At 47.5% G+C, this 17,782-nt stretch overlaps 1 protein-coding gene across 1 annotated transcript in view; it reads left to right on the top strand.

Moving 5' to 3' along the window:
* Positions 1–17,782, top strand: part of LOC134793497 (E3 ubiquitin-protein ligase Ufd4) — a 76,854-nt gene that overhangs the window by 55,739 nt on the left and 3,333 nt on the right. Inside the window, exons 34-44 of the mRNA XM_063765079.1 lie at positions 423–600; positions 9,133–9,385; positions 9,610–9,689; positions 10,018–10,207; positions 12,606–12,746; positions 13,079–13,202; positions 13,706–13,904; positions 15,790–15,914; positions 16,278–16,393; positions 16,738–16,945; positions 17,389–17,595. Of these exons, the coding sequence (XP_063621149.1) occupies positions 423–600; positions 9,133–9,385; positions 9,610–9,689; positions 10,018–10,207; positions 12,606–12,746; positions 13,079–13,202; positions 13,706–13,904; positions 15,790–15,914; positions 16,278–16,393; positions 16,738–16,945; positions 17,389–17,595 (1,821 nt within the window). The remainder of the gene's footprint in view (positions 1–422; positions 601–9,132; positions 9,386–9,609; positions 9,690–10,017; positions 10,208–12,605; positions 12,747–13,078; positions 13,203–13,705; positions 13,905–15,789; positions 15,915–16,277; positions 16,394–16,737; positions 16,946–17,388; positions 17,596–17,782) is intronic.

Genomic DNA, 17,782 nt, shown 5'->3' with positions numbered 1-17,782 from the left:
ATACAATAATATATCAAATGGCGTTATAACAAATGTATGATAGTTTTTTTATAATTATATTAAGCATTACACACCCGCGGCCCACACCAATTTTGGTGTCTAGCCATAGTAGTTGCCGCGCAATGCTACGAAACGGACGCCTGCTCACGCTTGCGCCACCTAGCGGTCACATCTGTCGTAATATACGCGTTTTGTTAGAGTGAACCTTCTGTACCTAGTACTATTATTTATTCTGTGACACTATTGAAACGCTCCAGGTCAAACTATTATACTGTAACGTAACTATCTGGAGTTTCCATTTGGGTTTATCTTACCTCCTGATCACGATTTTTTTCTTGACAACGGCAATAGGAAAGGGCGGGTGAGTCTTGCCTTGCGTCTCGTCGCCGTCAGTAAAGTTCTAACACGGCATACGTTTACAGGTATCCCGCAACCTGCTGTCTCTTATGGAAGAGGAGGCGTTGGAAGCGGTCCGCGGAGGCCTAGGACAGCGCGCACGGCGTCCGTGGGACGACGAGTTCGTGCTGAAGCGGCAGTTCTCCGCGCTCATACCCGCCTTCGACCCGCGCCCCGGCCGCACCAACCTCAACCAGACCGTCGGTAAGTACTGTCATTGTTGCAGGAACGCCGCAATTCACAAAGGCAAACATGGTAGAAGAGGTCGTGTCCCGGCTGTAATGTCGCCAGTTTTCGTTTCACCTTTGATCGCTTCGCCAGATTTTTAAAACCGAAGTTTTAGTTGCCAGCGGGGATGCATCTACTGGTGGCTATAGATTTGTTGTAAAGGGATTGTTAAATGTTATCGTTATCGCTTGAAAATCTAGTTACAGCATATGTATGACGTACTGCAGCTGTCAGTACTAGGCATAGACTAGGAATCCTCTAGACCGAGTTTAGAGCAATTATTTCATGCAACCGATGATGCCAAAAATGCGGGGGTGCGCGGGACGAGGTGAGCGAAGTCCCGTGCCGTGATTGGTCCGTTCAAAGACACGGACATCACACAAAGACACTTTCGACTCGAACATGGAGTAAAATTACCGTATGCGTGGCAGAGGGGGTAGCGCGACTATGCTCAGTCTGGAGGATGTTTTGTCTGTGGTACTAGGGCTCCTATAATATAAGATTGCTTTACGACTCTACTTAATAGTATTTTATACAAAAGCTTCGTTGCCTAAGTAAGGTACGAGATTGAAAAGCTTGATTATAGCACTATTGTATACAATAGTTTTTCTACGAGTTTACAAAAATAATACTTTAAACTAGTAAATAAACCAAAAGTATACAGCTAAGATCATTAAGATAAGAACATTATCGACGCCCCTGAGTTGTTAAAATCTCTTTCCTTTAGAGTACCCCGTCGTTGTGAGCGAGCATGTAGAAAGAAGAACCTCTTTTATATTCCTCGTAGCCGAACTTCATACGCGAGAAACGGTTTCATTAGAAGAGCATGCAGGACGTACGATGATAAATTTCAAAATTTAGATATTTTCAATGAAAAGTTATATAGTTTCAAACGACTGACCTTGAAGTGTATTAATAGGCTTTAATTAGATAGTTTATAACTCTAAGTGCACTTTTTGTTTGTTATTAAATTTATCCGTTTTCTTTAGGATGCACGAGTATTTTTGTAACTTCTATTTCATTCCAAATTCGAAATTCCATTGAGTATTTTAGTAACTTTAATTTCATTTCAACTTTGAAATTCCATTTAGTTTTAGTACTACTTATATAAGTTGTATGGTTTATATATTCTTATTAAGGAAACTGTAGGTCTATAAGTCTAATAACCGTTTACTGTAATAATTTATTACTATAAGAGACTGTTTGTTTCTAAATAAAGAAAAAAAAAAAAAATAAGATACGCGAGCAGCCGCGGCCCGGCGGGTTGGTCAACGACACCTTCTCGTAACTCATGAGCATACGTCGGACTCCAGCGGGCATTTTCGTGGCATGTCAGAATCATAGGTAAGGTTCGCAAATCAATCAATTCACTTTCGAGTATTTGTACTTAGTATTTGGTACCTAGTATTTATAATGTGAAATTCCAAATATAAGTATGAACAACAGTCATAATGGCGCATGTCAGCTATTTATTTGTTTTCTAAGTGGCCACTTCAGTGGGCTATCAGTCATCACTTCATAGAGTATTTACACATTAAAGATGAATAAATGATAACGGGTAACTAATTTAATTAACTATGTTACAAATACTAGGTACATTACTTCGCTCTTAGCGGCCGCGGCTAGCGATCGTCGCGCGCACCGATAAGAAACCAGTTTCGTGCGCGCTTAACTAACGATTTACTAACCGCGAATATAAGGAAAAAAAAAATATCTTTATATATAAATATTGTCATCATGAAGTGTAAAACTTGTAGTGAACCAGTGATTGATGGTGTGGACTGTGGCAGCTGCCGTAGTCAATTTCACTTTGGGTGCATCGGCGTAGTGGAAACCACCTACCGAAAAATGAACATGGATCGAAGAGCAGGAATACGATGCCAGAAATGTCGTGCTGGCCCCGATAATTCGCAGGACATATCCACCATTCTCGAGGAGCTGAGAGGTTTTAGGGCAGAGTTCGGCGCCGCTAGGTCAGACATTGAGCGAATCTCCAATTCTGTTGACTCATTAAATGCAAAATGGAATGAGATGGAATCCCGGTTTTCCAGTTTAGAAGACAGAGTGATTGCTCTGGAAAGCAGTGCGAAAGTCGTTTCGAAATTACAATCGGAACTTGCCACCTCAAGTCAGACAATACATAACCTACAAAATGAATTGCATGTGCGCGACCAAAATGCACGAATGAACAACGTCGAAGTATCTGGAATACCGTATAAGAAGGGCGAAAACCTTTTAGTGATACTGGACACTATTTACAAAAAAGTTGGTGTACATCTGGAGGCTAAAGAGGTGGATTCCATACATCGCGTCCGCCGTTTCGTTAGCAGAAATACTGGTCAAGTTGACACCAACTCGGAAGGCAACGTAACAGGCGAGAGAAGCATGGGTAGCAATGCGACAGAACCACGTCCCCCCGCGATTATAGTTAAATTCACCAGGCGGCTGTGCAAGGACCAGCTGCTGGCAGCAGTGCGCGCGCGCCGCGGCCTCACCACCACAGACATCGGCACGGAGGGACCGGCTCGTGCCATATTCATAAGTGATCACCTCACGCCGACAAATAAACTGCTATTAAAACGCGCCAGGGAAAGGAAAGCTGAGCTCCAGTATGCATACCTTTGGACTCGCGATTGCAAGATCCTCATGCGTAAGACCGACACGTCTAAAATCGTCGCGATAAATAACGATTCGGATCTATTTAAGTTAAAGTGACTACTATGTTTATGTTATATCAGTATGTACACGTTTGCATGTAAATATGATTATTATATACTCTGTTGTTGCCCTTTGCCTTCACAAATGACTGCCAAAGTACTTCTCGTCTATTTAGCATAAATCACATCATTTATTAACTATTTGCTTACGGCTATAATGGGCAGACCTGCATGCGCGTCTCATTATTATGAATGCTATTGTTATCTCAACGCTTTTTATGTACCTACATACGCCCGCCACCATGTCGCAAATATTTTACCTGTTAATAAACAATATATATGTTTTTGTATTGTATCATTTTGTAATGCCTCAACTGCAAATCAAATCAAATCAAATCAAAAATATACTTTATTCATGTAGGCCTAGCAACAAGCTCTTATGAATCGTAATTAATCTTAATCTAATTATCAGAGCAATTTATTGATGTTAATATTATTCCATAATAAAATTGGATTATTATACATATCAAATTTAACACTAAGAATTTCACAAAAGGATCGTCAAACATTAAAAAGATTGTATAAAAAAATACTAGTCTAGAATTTCTAGAATAAAATCTAAATGTCAAAAAAAAAAGCATAAGTAACAAAAGAAGTAGATAGTATTACATCGGAATATCCATTTCCTCATCAATAATCAAATGTACCTAATAAATAAATAATCATTTCGAATAACAATTAATCCCACGTTGTAATATCATTCATGTAGTCTTGTGTGGTATAATAAGCTTTAGAAATAAGTTTACGCTTTACATAATTCTTAAATTTATTAATAGATAATTCAGTAATATGGTTTGGAAGTTTATTATAAAATCTTACACAATTACCCATGAATGATTTTTTAATTTTATGGAGCCGAGTGAAGGGCACTGCGAGCTTATGTTTATTTCTAGTATTAATATTATGAATTTCACAATTTTTCCTAAAATTTACAATATTTTTATGTACATACAGAATATTCTCATAAATGTATTGACAGTGCACTGTCATTATGTCAATTTCCTTAAATTTATCTCTAAGTGAGTCTCTATGGTTCATTTTGTATATTGCTCGAATAGCCCTCTTCTGCAGAACAAAAATGGTATTTATCTCTGAAGCACCGCCCCACAGTAAAATACCATATGCCATAATGCTATGGAAGTAACTAAAATATACTAATCGAGCTGTTTTCACGTCAGTTAACTGACGGATTTTGCTCACTGCAAAAGCTGCAGAGCTCAGTCTATTCGAAAGAGTAGCAATATGGGGACCCCACTGGAGTTTAGAATCTAAAGTTATACCAAGAAAAACTGTACTATCAACTAATTCCAATTCCTCATCCTTCACAATGACACTTGTTTGCACATGCCTTACGTTACTACTAGTGACAAACTTAATACATTTAGTCTTTTTCTCATTTAACAATAAATTATTAACATTGAACCAATTTACTACTTTTGAAATGGCATTGTTTACATCATTGTAAGCTTGTTGCTGTCGTTTGACTTTGAAAATAAGTGAGGTGTCGTCTGCAAACAATACTATATCATGGTGGGTCTTAACAAGGAATGGCAAGTCATTTATGTAGATAAGGAACAGGAAAGGTCCCAATATTGATCCCTGTGGTACACCCATAGAGACCAATGACCCAGGTGATCGCTGTCCATTCACATCGACCCTTTGTATTCTACCATTTAAGTAGGACTTAAGTAAATTCAGTGCCGATCCTCTAACTCCGTAATAATGAAGTTTCCTGATTAATGTTTCATGACAAACACAGTCGAAGGCCTTAGATAAATCACAGAAGACACCTAAAGCATCTCGTGACTCCTCCCAGGCATCGAAAATATGCTTAATTAGCTCAACACCGGCATCGGTTGTTGAGCGACCCCGTGTAAAACCAAACTGCTTATTATGCATCAAATTATTAACGTTAAAATGTCGTACCAATTGAGAAAGAACTAATTTTTCAAAAATCTTGCTAAATGTTGGTAGCACAGATATCTATCTATCTGCTTTGAATTATAATAGTGCCTTTAGACTACTGCTGTTCATAGCTACACACAGTATAAATATACGCCTACGCTTTGTTCTTATATTTACAATAATGCAAATAAATACATTTTTTATCTGCAGTGTCGGATAAGCTATTTAACGGTTATTATCAGAACGTACGGGGACTACGAACTAAATCGCATAGTTTCTTTTCACAAGTTGCCCTGGCCGATTACGATTTTATCTGTATTACTGAATCCTGGCTGACCTCGAATTTTTATGACAGAGAATATGTTGACGAAAGATACATAGTATATAGGTGCGACCGGTCGGAGGTGGACAGCGGCGCTGCGCGCGGCGGGGGCGTGCTGGTGGCGGCGCGCCGCGAGCTGCTGCCGCTGCGCCGCGCCTGGCCCTGCCCCTCCCCCGCGCACGCAGAGTGTGTTTGGATATCACTCCCTATTTGTAATGATCACTTTAACTCTCAGCGTAGATACTTAAATATAGCATGCGTATACATTCCGCACGGATCTAACCACAAAGATGCTATCGAATCATTTTTTGACATAACTTCTCGACTTATTCTCGATCACCCTGATGATGTATTCCTTATTACAGGGTACTTTAATATCTCCCATGCTGAATGGTTAGGTGGAGGCTCCGGAGCACTATCCTTAAATAATTCTAGTAATGTTTTAGTTCAATTTATGCATGATTTTATGTCGCTCAGTAATTTAAATCAATTTAACAATATTGTTAATGTCAATAATCGTATCCTTGACCTCATATTTAGTAACGAGATTTGTACAGTCACTAGGTGTGATATTCCGTTGACTCCAGAGGATGTACACCATGCGGCATTATTTTTAAATTTAAAACTTAATTATACTGCGTCTATTAAACCCGCTAAAACGCTTATATATAAATTCTATTTAGCAAATTATGATGATATTAACAGTGACTTATTAAATATAGATTGGAACACATATTTCAATAATTTAAATATCGAAGGATGCGTAACCAAGTTTTATAATTTGTTATATACCTTAATTGATAAACACGTACCTTGCTGTTATTCTAGAAACTCGTGTACAAATTATCCTGTATGGCATAGTAGATCTTTAAGGAAGATTTTAAAAGAAAATATCATAAATTATGGAAATGTTATAGTAATCCGTTAGATTATGAAAGTTATAAAATTTTAAGAAAAAGAGCTGAAAAAATAGAAAATGAGTGTTATAAAAATTATATAGAAAGTTCCGAGGATAAAATAAAATCACATGTAAAGCATTTTTGGAAATTTATTAAGTCCTCAATGTCCAATAAAGGTATACCACAAACAATGAATTACAGGGGTGTTTCTGCATCAGACGGTGAAACTATTTGTAATATGTTCAGTGATCACTTCCAATCAGTCTTTGAAAATTCCACCTTACCACCACTGGACATCGACTGCCTGGAGCCACCGCTCAAGCCAGTTTTTGATTTTAGTACAATTATGTTGACAAATGAAATGGTCCTCAAATATCTGAAATCTGTTGATATAAATAAAGGCGCAGGACCTGATCGTATACATCCTTTGCTAATTAGTAAATGTGCTGGTACTTTGGTGGTTCCTGTCACCAAATTATATCAGCAGTCTATTAAGGAGGGAAAGGTACCGCAAATCTGGAAAACGGCGTGGATCACACCAATACCTAAGGGTTCTATAAGTCAAGACGTCGAAAAGTATAGGCCTATTTCTAAGTTGTGCCAATTCGGTAAAATATTGGAAAAAATTGTCACTGACCAATTATCAAACGCTGTACGGCGTCATATCAATCCGAGTCAGCACGGGTTCTATAAGGGTCGAAGTGTGGAGAGTAATCTTTTGTCCTTTAGTGAAGTCATACGAGATGCAATGGATAATAAGTATCAAGTCGACGCAGTTTACACAGACTTCGCTAAAGCGTTCGACAAAATTTCTTACAATACGCTTCTGGTGAAACTTTGGAAACTTGGCATCCATGGTGATCTTTTTCGATGGGTGAAATCGTATATAGAAAATAGGTCCCAAAGTGTTGTACTTGGCGGTTTTTCATCGGCTTTCAAAATAACCACTTCAGGTGTCCCTCAAGGGTCCCATTTGGGCCCTTTATTATTTATTTTATACATAAACGATGTCACGGAGTGTCTGACAAATTCTAAAGCCCTTTTATACGCCGATGATGCTAAAATATTTCGAATCATTAAAACAGACGCTGACTGTGCTCTATTGCAGGATGATTTAACTAGCTTTGAAACATATTGTGTGCAAAATAATCTGTTTTTAAATAGTGACAAATGTTCAGTTATTACCTTCACTCGGAAAAGGGATCCCATTGTATTCAGTTACCGGCTCTGCGGCAGTTCTCTAACACGACAGCATAGTATACGTGACCTAGGGGTGCTAATGGATGCAAAACTAACGTTTAACCCACATATAGATCATATATTAAACAAAGCATACAAACAACTGGGTTTCGTTCTTCGCGTAGCAAAACCTTTTCGAAGACCTCTCACTTATAAACTTCTTTACAATAGTTACGTTCGTAGTAGATTGGAATTTGCCTCTGTAGTATGGAATCCTTTCTATAATGTCCATAAGACTCGAATTGAAAGACTCCAGAAAAAGTTTATTAAAGGACTGGAATTTCGAGTAGGTCGGAACTATGTAAATTACGCTTCCTCGGCTACACATCATAATATCCAGCCGCTTTCACTTAGGCGGTCATGTACAGATTTGGTATTTTTATTCAAAATTATTAATAATGTCGTAGATGCCCCCGACTTATTACATAAAATTGGCTTCCGTGTTCCCCGTAGGAATGAACGTAGTTGTCGTAGTAAGGCATTATTTAGCATTCCTAACAGCAGAACGAAACACGCACAGCATTCATATATTGGGCGCGCATGTAAGCAGTACAATGAAAAATGTATGGACGCAGACTTGTTTGGCAGTTCATTAGGTCTGTTTAAGAAAACTGTATATTCTTTGTTGAAGTAAAGAAAGTGTGAAATGTTGCAAGCAACCGCATACTTGTAATTTGAGTCTTTTCTCTTTTACATCTATTCTATTTTTATGTAATTGGGTACTATAAGTTTACACAAATTTTATACATTTGTAAATTATCTTTGTAAATTAGGGAACTATAGGTCTATACCGAAATTAATTTGTAGCTACTAGCTAAGTTGTTCATATGTTTATTTTAAGACTGTTTCTCAATAAAACAAAAAAAAAAAAAAAAAAAAATTATAATACTCGTAAGTTAAGATTTTTTTGTAAACCTTACCTTGCCCTCAAATTGCCCCCTATAGTCCGACGTTTGCTCATGAGGCCCTGGTATGTACTTGCTCCTTGCTAAATTCAATTTTTAAACAGTTTTTTTCTCGATTTTAGCCACCGTAGCCTATGGAGACTAACAAGTAACACTAAGCGGGTTTCGTAGTCTATGGATGTTCCTATATTAAGGGTGTCACATGCGCGTTTCTGACTTATGAAGCAATTGTTCCTACAATAACCTAAAATTAGTAATTAATTCGAGCTATGGTTTTGTTTCGTCCTTTTGACCGCGGCGAGCTGTGATTGGTCAATTTCATTATAGTTGACTAAACTGTATTGAAATGAATATTATACTTGAGTTGGGAGCCCATACATTAAAAGTACCCAAATGCATATATTAGTATACCAAAGTATACGAAATCTTAATTCAGGAATTACAGTCGACGAGTAGAAAAACAATAATTTGATACTGTCATTGTCGAGTTCTCGTTCGTTTATTTACGCTCCCCTTTCTAGATCTCGATATACCCCTAAACGAGTCCTCCGACACGGAGGAGCCCTTGCCGGCGCGCAGCCCGCCCTCGTCGCCCGCCCCCGCGCCCGCGCCCGCCGCCGCGCCGCCGCCCCGGCTGCCCGCGCTGCGCCTGGTGCTGAGCTCGGGCGCCGCCTCGCTGCCGCTGGAGCGCCCCGACTGGACCGTGTACCGCGCCGTCGTGCAGCTCAACCAGCGCCACAACCACCAGGACTCGCACAGGGACACCACCTACACGTCAGTTTACTAACCCCTCTCACATCATGGACGTACACATCCTTTTACGGATATTAGTATTTTGTTAAAAAGAAATGGTCTAAATACTTGGGACTACCTAGTGGTTATATTTTATTTTGCATTTGTACTAAAAACTCGATCAGACCAACGTTACTCCTGAAAACTTCCATTCCCGATTCTAGTTATTTGATACGACTACAAAATTAATTCGTATCTGTTCTTAGATTAACATATAAAGAAGTGGAGGGAATGGAAACGTTCGCCGCGTCCAGTGATAGCGAAGACGACGAACCGGGAGATCCAGGTAAGCAGAAACAACGGTTTTTGTATTGCAGCCCTTAAATTCTCTTACTATTTTGCCTCGGGAAGTCACTGTAACGGAAAATTGTGGTCGTCTGAACTGCACATGACATTTTGTATAGATAAACTAGTAATTAACAAATAAATAAGAAACGTGCCAAGCCTCAAGAAAATGATCTCATCTTATCTTACTCTTAGTATGTCACTAGTGTTAATTGTGAGACCATCAGGTGAAAAACACATCGCAGTGCTGGATAGCTTCGAAGCCAGTTAATTTGCGCGGAGATCGTAAAATGTGACGCTTTCCACGCTACAATACTGCGTTGTTACAGAGCGAGGCGTGTCCGGCGCCGAGGGAGCGGAGGGCGCGGCGGCGGCGGTGTGCGTGCGCGTGCTGCGCCGCCTGCGCGCCGCCGCACCCGCGCTGCCGCCCGACGCCTTCCTCTCCACCAAGCTCACCAACAAGCTGCACCAGCAGCTGCAGGACCCGCTGGCTCTCGCCGCGCACGCCGCGCCGCACTGGTGAGTACTGTTACAGAGCGAGGTGTGCTGCGCCGCCTGCGCGCCGCCGCACCCGCGCTGCCGCCCGACGCCTTCCTCTCCACCAAGCTCACCAACAAGCTGCACCAGCAGCTGCAGGACCCGCTGGCTCTCGCCGCGCACGCCGCGCCGCACTGGTGAGTACTGTTACAGAGCGAGGTGTGCTGCGCCGCCTGCGCGCCGCCGCGCCCCAGCTGCCGCCCGACGCCTTCCTCTCCACCAAGCTCACCAACAAGCTGCACCAGCAGCTGCAGGACCCGCTGGCTCTCGCCGCGCACGCCGCGCCGCACTGGTGAGTACTGTTACAGAGCGAGGTGTGCTGCGCCGCCTGCGCGCCGCCGCACCCGCGCTGCCGCCCGACGCCTTCCTCTCCACCAAGCTCACCAACAAGCTGCACCAGCAGCTGCAGGACCCGCTGGCTCTCGCCGCGCACGCCGCGCCGCACTGGTGAGTACTGTTACAGAGCGAGGTGTGCTGCGCCGCCTGCGCGCCGCCGCGCCCCAGCTGCCGCCCGACGCCTTCCTCTCCACCAAGCTCACCAACAAGCTGCACCAGCAGCTGCAGGACCCGCTGGCTCTCGCCGCGCACGCCGCGCCGCACTGGTGAGTACTGTTACAGAGCGAGGTGTGCTGCGCCGCCTGCGCGCCGCCGCACCCGCGCTGCCGCCCGACGCCTTCCTCTCCACCAAGCTCACCAACAAGCTGCACCAGCAGCTGCAGGACCCGCTGGCTCTCGCCGCGCACGCCGCGCCGCACTGGTGAGTACTGTTACAGAGCGAGGTGTGCTGCGCCGCCTGCGCGCCGCCGCACCCGCGCTGCCGCCCGACGCCTTCCTCTCCACCAAGCTCACCAACAAGCTGCACCAGCAGCTGCAGGACCCGCTGGCTCTCGCCGCGCACGCCGCGCCGCACTGGTGAGTACTGTTACAGAGCGAGGTGTGCTGCGCCGCCTGCGCGCCGCCGCACCCGCGCTGCCGCCCGACGCCTTCCTCTCCACCAAGCTCACCAACAAGCTGCACCAGCAGCTGCAGGACCCGCTGGCTCTCGCCGCGCACGCCGCGCCGCACTGGTGAGTACTGTTACAGAGCGAGGTGTGCTGCGCCGCCTGCGCGCCGCCGCACCCGCGCTGCCGCCCGACGCCTTCCTCTCCACCAAGCTCACCAACAAGCTGCACCAGCAGCTGCAGGACCCGCTGGCTCTCGCCGCGCACGCCGCGCCGCACTGGTGAGTACTGTTACAGAGCGAGGTGTGCTGCGCCGCCTGCGCGTCGCCGCGCCCCAGCTGCCGCCCGACGCCTTCCTCTCCACCAAGCTCACCAACAAGCTGCACCAGCAGCTGCAGGACCCGCTGGCTCTCGCCGCGCACGCCGCGCCGCACTGGTGAGTACTGTTACAGAGCGAGGTGTGCTGCGCCGCCTGCGCGCCGCCGCACCCGCGCTGCCGCCCGACGCCTTCCTCTCCACCAAGCTCACCAACAAGCTGCACCAGCAGCTGCAGGACCCGCTGGCTCTCGCCGCGCACGCCGCGCCGCACTGGTGAGTACTGTTACAGAGCGAGGTGTGCTGCGCCGCCTGCGCGCCGCCGCGCCCCAGCTGCCGCCCGACGCCTTCCTCTCCACCAAGCTCACCAACAAGCTGCACCAGCAGCTGCAGGACCCGCTGGCTCTCGCCGCGCACGCCGCGCCGCACTGGTGAGTACTGTTACAGAGCGAGGTGTGCTGCGCCGCCTGCGCGCCGCCGCGCCCCAGCTGCCGCCCGACGCCTTCCTCTCCACCAAGCTCACCAACAAGCTGCACCAGCAGCTGCAGGACCCGCTGGCTCTCGCCGCGCACGCCGCGCCGCACTGGTGAGTACTGTTACAGAGCGAGGTGTGCTGCGCCGCCTGCGCGCCGCCGCACCCGCGCTGCCGCCCGACGCCTTCCTCTCCACCAAGCTCACCAACAAGCTGCACCAGCAGCTGCAGGACCCGCTGGCTCTCGCCGCGCACGCCGCGCCGCACTGGTGAGTACTGTTACAGAGCGAGGTGTGCTGCGCCGCCTGCGCGCCGCCGCACCCGCGCTGCCGCCCGACGCCTTCCTCTCCACCAAGCTCACCAACAAGCTGCACCAGCAGCTGCAGGACCCGCTGGCTCTCGCCGCGCACGCCGCGCCGCACTGGTGAGTGCTCACTGCACAAGGAAACGAAAACTGTAGCCAGGCGGACTTATGATCTAACATTTTGTACGTATGCGCGCTACTAACCGCGCGCCGTTACACTAGACCCGATTGCCATTAAAATACATTCGGTGGACGCGCTTTACACGGATTACATCGCTTGTCTGTGCTATCTCATCTGTGTCTGCTCATCTGTGATAATTCTATTATTAACTTTTGTTGCTTTGCCAGGTGCCAACAACTGAACGACTGGTGCCCGTTCCTGTTCCCGCTGGAGACGCGGCAGATGTTCTTCGCGTGCACAGCGTTCGGCACCTCGCGCACCATCGTGTGGCTGCAGGCGCAGCGCGACCGAGCGCTGGACCGCCAGAGGTACCATATATACAATACAAAAGAACTGATAGCTTTCGGGATGTTTCTAAGCTTCGAAAGTTTCCATCCCTATAGAAACCCCTGTGTACAAATGAAATCGATGTGCAAAAACAACATAAGGATTTAAGAGTACATTCTTGTGTAGGCTTGTGGGTTATTTTATGGCTTTATCCGAGACTATGTATAACATTCTTGTGTAGGCTTGTGGGTTATTTTATGGCTTTATCCGAGACTATGTATAACATTGTGATGAACAAACGCAGCGTTGCTGCATTTTTTGATTAAGCGTGTACTTTAAGTCCAGTTTCTAAATGTTTTCTATTGATACACAGAGCTGGCAACACGGTGTCGCCGCGTCGTGCGGAATTAGAAGCGACGGAGTTCCGCATGGGTCGTCTGCGGCACGAACGCGTGCGCATCCCACGCCAACCTAACCTGCTGCGATCCGCTATGCAGGTACGTTGTAGTCCATGTGCTGTAAGATAAAGCCTAACGATAGAACAAAAGATATCAACGAGCCTCTAGCAGTTGAGCTTGCACTTCGTTTCAGCGGGACGTTGTAGATTTGTCAGTATTTAGTTTTGTGGCCAATGTATAAAATCCCATTGTGCATTAGGTACCCCCAGCTGCAAAAGGGCTACTTTATAAATAATTCCATTCATATTGCGTCTATGTAATTTTTTCATTTCTCATGCTCTGAAAGAGGGTCGTTGTTGTTCTAAAAGGTGTGCAGAAAATGATACGTTTCTGCACTAGAGCATTTTAGGTTCCATGTACAAATTTTTTTTTTTTTACGATAAGCAATTGAAATTTGTGTACAATTTTATACGTATTTGAATTTGTTATACAATTTCCCTTCTGATATTTGACTCTCCCATTTCATAAATAACGATACTTTTGCCTAAATTGTTAATTGAAAGTATCCTTAAAAATACTATAAAAATATATTTGTTCCACAGGTGATGAAGGTGCACGCGGGGCGCAAGTCGGTGCTGGAGGTGGAGTTCGCGGGCGAGGAGGGCACGGGGCTCGGGCCCACGCTGGAGTTCTACGCGCTCGTGGCGGCCGAGCTGCAGCGCGCCGACCTCGCCATGTGGCTGCACGACGCGCAGCTGCAGCCAGCGCAGCCCGCACACCACCAGCCCTACCACCTGGACGGTACGCATACCTCACTACTGCAGGTGATGAAGGTGCAGTTCGCGGGCGAGGAGGGCACGGGGCTCGGGCCCACGCTGGAGTTCTACGCGCTCGTGGCGGCCGAGCTGCAGCGCGCCGACCTCGCCATGTGGCTGCACGACGCGCAGCTGCAGCCAGCGCAGCCCGCACACCACCAGCCCTACCACCTGGACGGTACGCATACCTCACTACTGCAGGTGATGAAGGTGCAGTTCGCGGGCGAGGAGGGCACGGGGCTCGGGCCCACGCTGGAGTTCTACGCGCTCGTGGCGGCCGAGCTGCAGCGCGCCGACCTCGCCATGTGGCTGCACGACGCGCAGCTGCAGCCAGCGCAGCCCGCACACCACCAGCCCTACCACCTGGACGGTACGCATACCTCACTACTGCAGGTGATGAAGGTGCAGTTCGCGGGCGAGGAGGGCACGGGGCTCGGGCCCACGCTGGAGTTCTACGCGCTCGTGGCGGCCGAGCTGCAGCGCGCCGACCTCGCCATGTGGCTGCACGACGCGCAGCTGCAGCCAGCGCAGCCCGCACACCACCAGCCCTACCACCTGGACGGTACGCATACCTCACTACTGCAGGTGATGAAGGTGCAGTTCGCGGGCGAGGAGGGCACGGGGCTCGGGCCCACGCTGGAGTTCTACGCGCTCGTGGCGGCCGAGCTGCAGCGCGCCGACCTCGCCATGTGGCTGCACGACGCGCAGCTGCAGCCAGCGCAGCCCGCACACCACCAGCCCTACCACCTGGACGGTACGCATACCTCACTACTGCAGGTGATGAAGGTGCAGTTCGCGGGCGAGGAGGGCACGGGGCTCGGGCCCACGCTGGAGTTCTACGCGCTCGTGGCGGCCGAGCTGCAGCGCGCCGACCTCGCCATGTGGCTGCACGACGCGCAGCTGCAGCCAGCGCAGCCCGCACACCACCAGCCCTACCACCTGGACGGTACGCATACCTCACTACTGCAGGTGATGAAGGTGCAGTTCGCGGGCGAGGAGGGCACGGGGCTCGGGCCCACGCTGGAGTTCTACGCGCTCGTGGCGGCCGAGCTGCAGCGCGCCGACCTCGCCATGTGGCTGCACGACGCGCAGCTGCAGCCAGCGCAGCCCGCACACCACCAGCCCTACCACCTGGACGGTACGCATACCTCACTACTGCAGGTGATGAAGGTGCAGTTCGCGGGCGAGGAGGGCACGGGGCTCGGGCCCACGCTGGAGTTCTACGCGCTCGTGGCGGCCGAGCTGCAGCGCGCCGACCTCGCCATGTGGCTGCACGACGCGCAGCTGCAGCCAGCGCAGCCCGCACACCACCAGCCCTACCACCTGGACGGTACGCATACCTCACTACAGCAGGTGATGAAGGTGCAGTTCGCGGGCGAGGAGGGCACGGGGCTCGGGCCCACGCTGGAGTTCTACGCGCTCGTGGCGGCCGAGCTGCAGCGCGCCGACCTCGCCATGTGGCTGCACGACGCGCAGCTGCAGCCAGCGCAGCCCGCACACCACCAGCCCTACCACCTGGACGGTACGCATACCTCACTACTGCAGGTGATGAAGGTGCAGTTCGCGGGCGAGGAGGGCACGGGGCTCGGGCCCACGCTGGAGTTCTACGCGCTCGTGGCGGCCGAGCTGCAGCGCGCCGACCTCGCCATGTGGCTGCACGACGCGCAGCTGCAGCCAGCGCAGCCCGCACACCACCAGCCCTACCACCTGGACGGTACGCATACCTCCCTACCACACATATGGGATCTATTGTCACTCCTTGCTAAACCATACGTTCACTGTTTCCACTCACTTGAACACCACCACCATTTCAAATTTATTAGGTAATAAAAACCACAACTGACATTTCAATACTTACTTTTTTTCCACAGAAAAGCCCCCGGGCTACTACGTGACGCCGGCCAACGGTCTGTTCCCGGCGCCGCTCCCTCAAGACTCTCCAATCTGTGATAAAGTTTGCAAATATTTCTGGTTCCTAGGAGTATTTTTAGCTAAGGTAACTCACTATTCTTTTACTCTTAATTTGCAATTTACATCAAACGGCTAGCGCATATCGTATTTTAACAGAATCGTTTCAAATGTTTGAGCCTTCTTTAAATCTTGTTATATTATATCCAAAATATTAAAATGTCACTTCGATGAAGTACCCTGATTTGTCCAACCGTACTAGTAAAAAAATGTACTAAAGTCAATTTAGTAGCGACGCGACGATAAGCGAGGGGTTCAAAGGGTTAAAATGACATCTAACTAGTAGCAAAAGGTTCATATTCCTTTGACACCACACGCTTGATGTAGATCGTATATTAACCAATCACTTCATAGCTTTTGAATGTGGAATGTAACCGTTGGTTTGTGGTAGGTTTTACAAGACGGGCGGCTGGTGGACCTGCCGCTTTCGGAGCCGTTCCTGCGCATCATGTGCGGCGAGGAACTGAAGAACGAGTATCTAGAGGACATCGATCCGATTAGGCACAGGTATGCAAGGCGTACATTTATTTTTTAACCATCTTCAAAATTCCAAATCGCTAGTGTTTTTGTTTTTTTTTGTCTAGGTGTCCATGGGTCGAAGTTTATTCATAAGCGCCTCCAACCCCTAGACGATATGATCTAGGTTATTTTATAAATCAAATCAAATTTGCACGTTCTTTACATGATCCGAGTCGTTCAACACCAGTAGTGATCGTATTTTTGTACTTGGGTATCAATATTTAGAAAATAAGAATAAACAAAGAATTGACACCGTTTTCTACCTTAATCGACATTATGTTTGATGATAAAGCGCATCAACAGAAAATCGTATTAAAAACGAATCCTTCTAGGTTCCTGCAAAACGTTCTGGCCGCGGCGGACCAATACGACGCGCTGCAAACCGACGCGTCCCTGTCCGCGGAGGCGCGCGCCTTGCGCGCAGCCGAGCTCACCGTGGAGGGCGCCACGTTCGAGCAGCTCGCGCTCACCATGACGCACGTGGCGGCCGGCGACGTCGCCGCCCTGCAGCCGCTCTGCGACGCCGGCGACCACGTCGAGGTACGATACCACACTCTACTGTACGGTTACGGGTTTTGATTTCGTACTAATTTTCTTTTTATGTTGTGGGAATACTAAGTATGCAATCAGATCGGAATCTATGTCAAAAATTGTTTTCAAATTTCAAATATGTAACAGCGTAAAGCTTTACATTTTTTATGTTTTAAATTTCCATGAGTTTACGTGATTGAACACAAACTCAAACCGCAAACATGTTAACACGTTTAGCAAACGTTAATCTTTCTGATCCTGATATGTTGAAAATAAAATACTTAATATACGTGTTATTTCTGAAAACCTATCGAAAAACAATGATAATTTCCCTTCTAGGCAAAATTTTATCCGCGATAAGTTTAGTAGCAAAGTGGCCTTGTTTTCGTATCCCTTTTAGACAGCATCATTTAAATCGATTCACTGTGTAACGTTTTTTATTTGTTATAAAGATCGGTGCACACAACGCCCGCGCGTACGCGGAGGCGAGCGCACGCTGGATGGTCGCGGACGGCATCCGGCGGCAGGCGGGCGCGTTCCGGCGCGGCTTCGCCGGCGTGTTCCCGCCGCGCCGCCTGCGCGCCTTCAGCCCCGCCGAGCTCAGGCTGCTGCTGTGCGGCGAGCGCGGACCCGCGTGGACCAAAGAGCTGCTCTTACAGGTAAATTATTTATTACTGGTAACTTATTTATAATGTATGCGATTCAACTCTTTTGTAGTGCGCGTGCCGCGACCGCTGTGGAGGATCCTTGAGGGAGCCACGATTCGACCGAGCCCCGCCGTTTTATCGCCAAAATAGTGTTTAGTTTTAAGTTTTGAAATTTGTGTATTTTAGTCTGGTATTAAAG

Source organism: Cydia splendana, chromosome 1 (genome assembly GCF_910591565.1).
Source record: "Cydia splendana chromosome 1, ilCydSple1.2, whole genome shotgun sequence".
NCBI lineage: Eukaryota > Metazoa > Arthropoda > Insecta > Lepidoptera > Tortricidae > Cydia > Cydia splendana.
The sequence above is the reverse complement of the archived record's forward strand: the minus strand, read 5'-3'. Positions and strand labels throughout refer to the sequence as shown.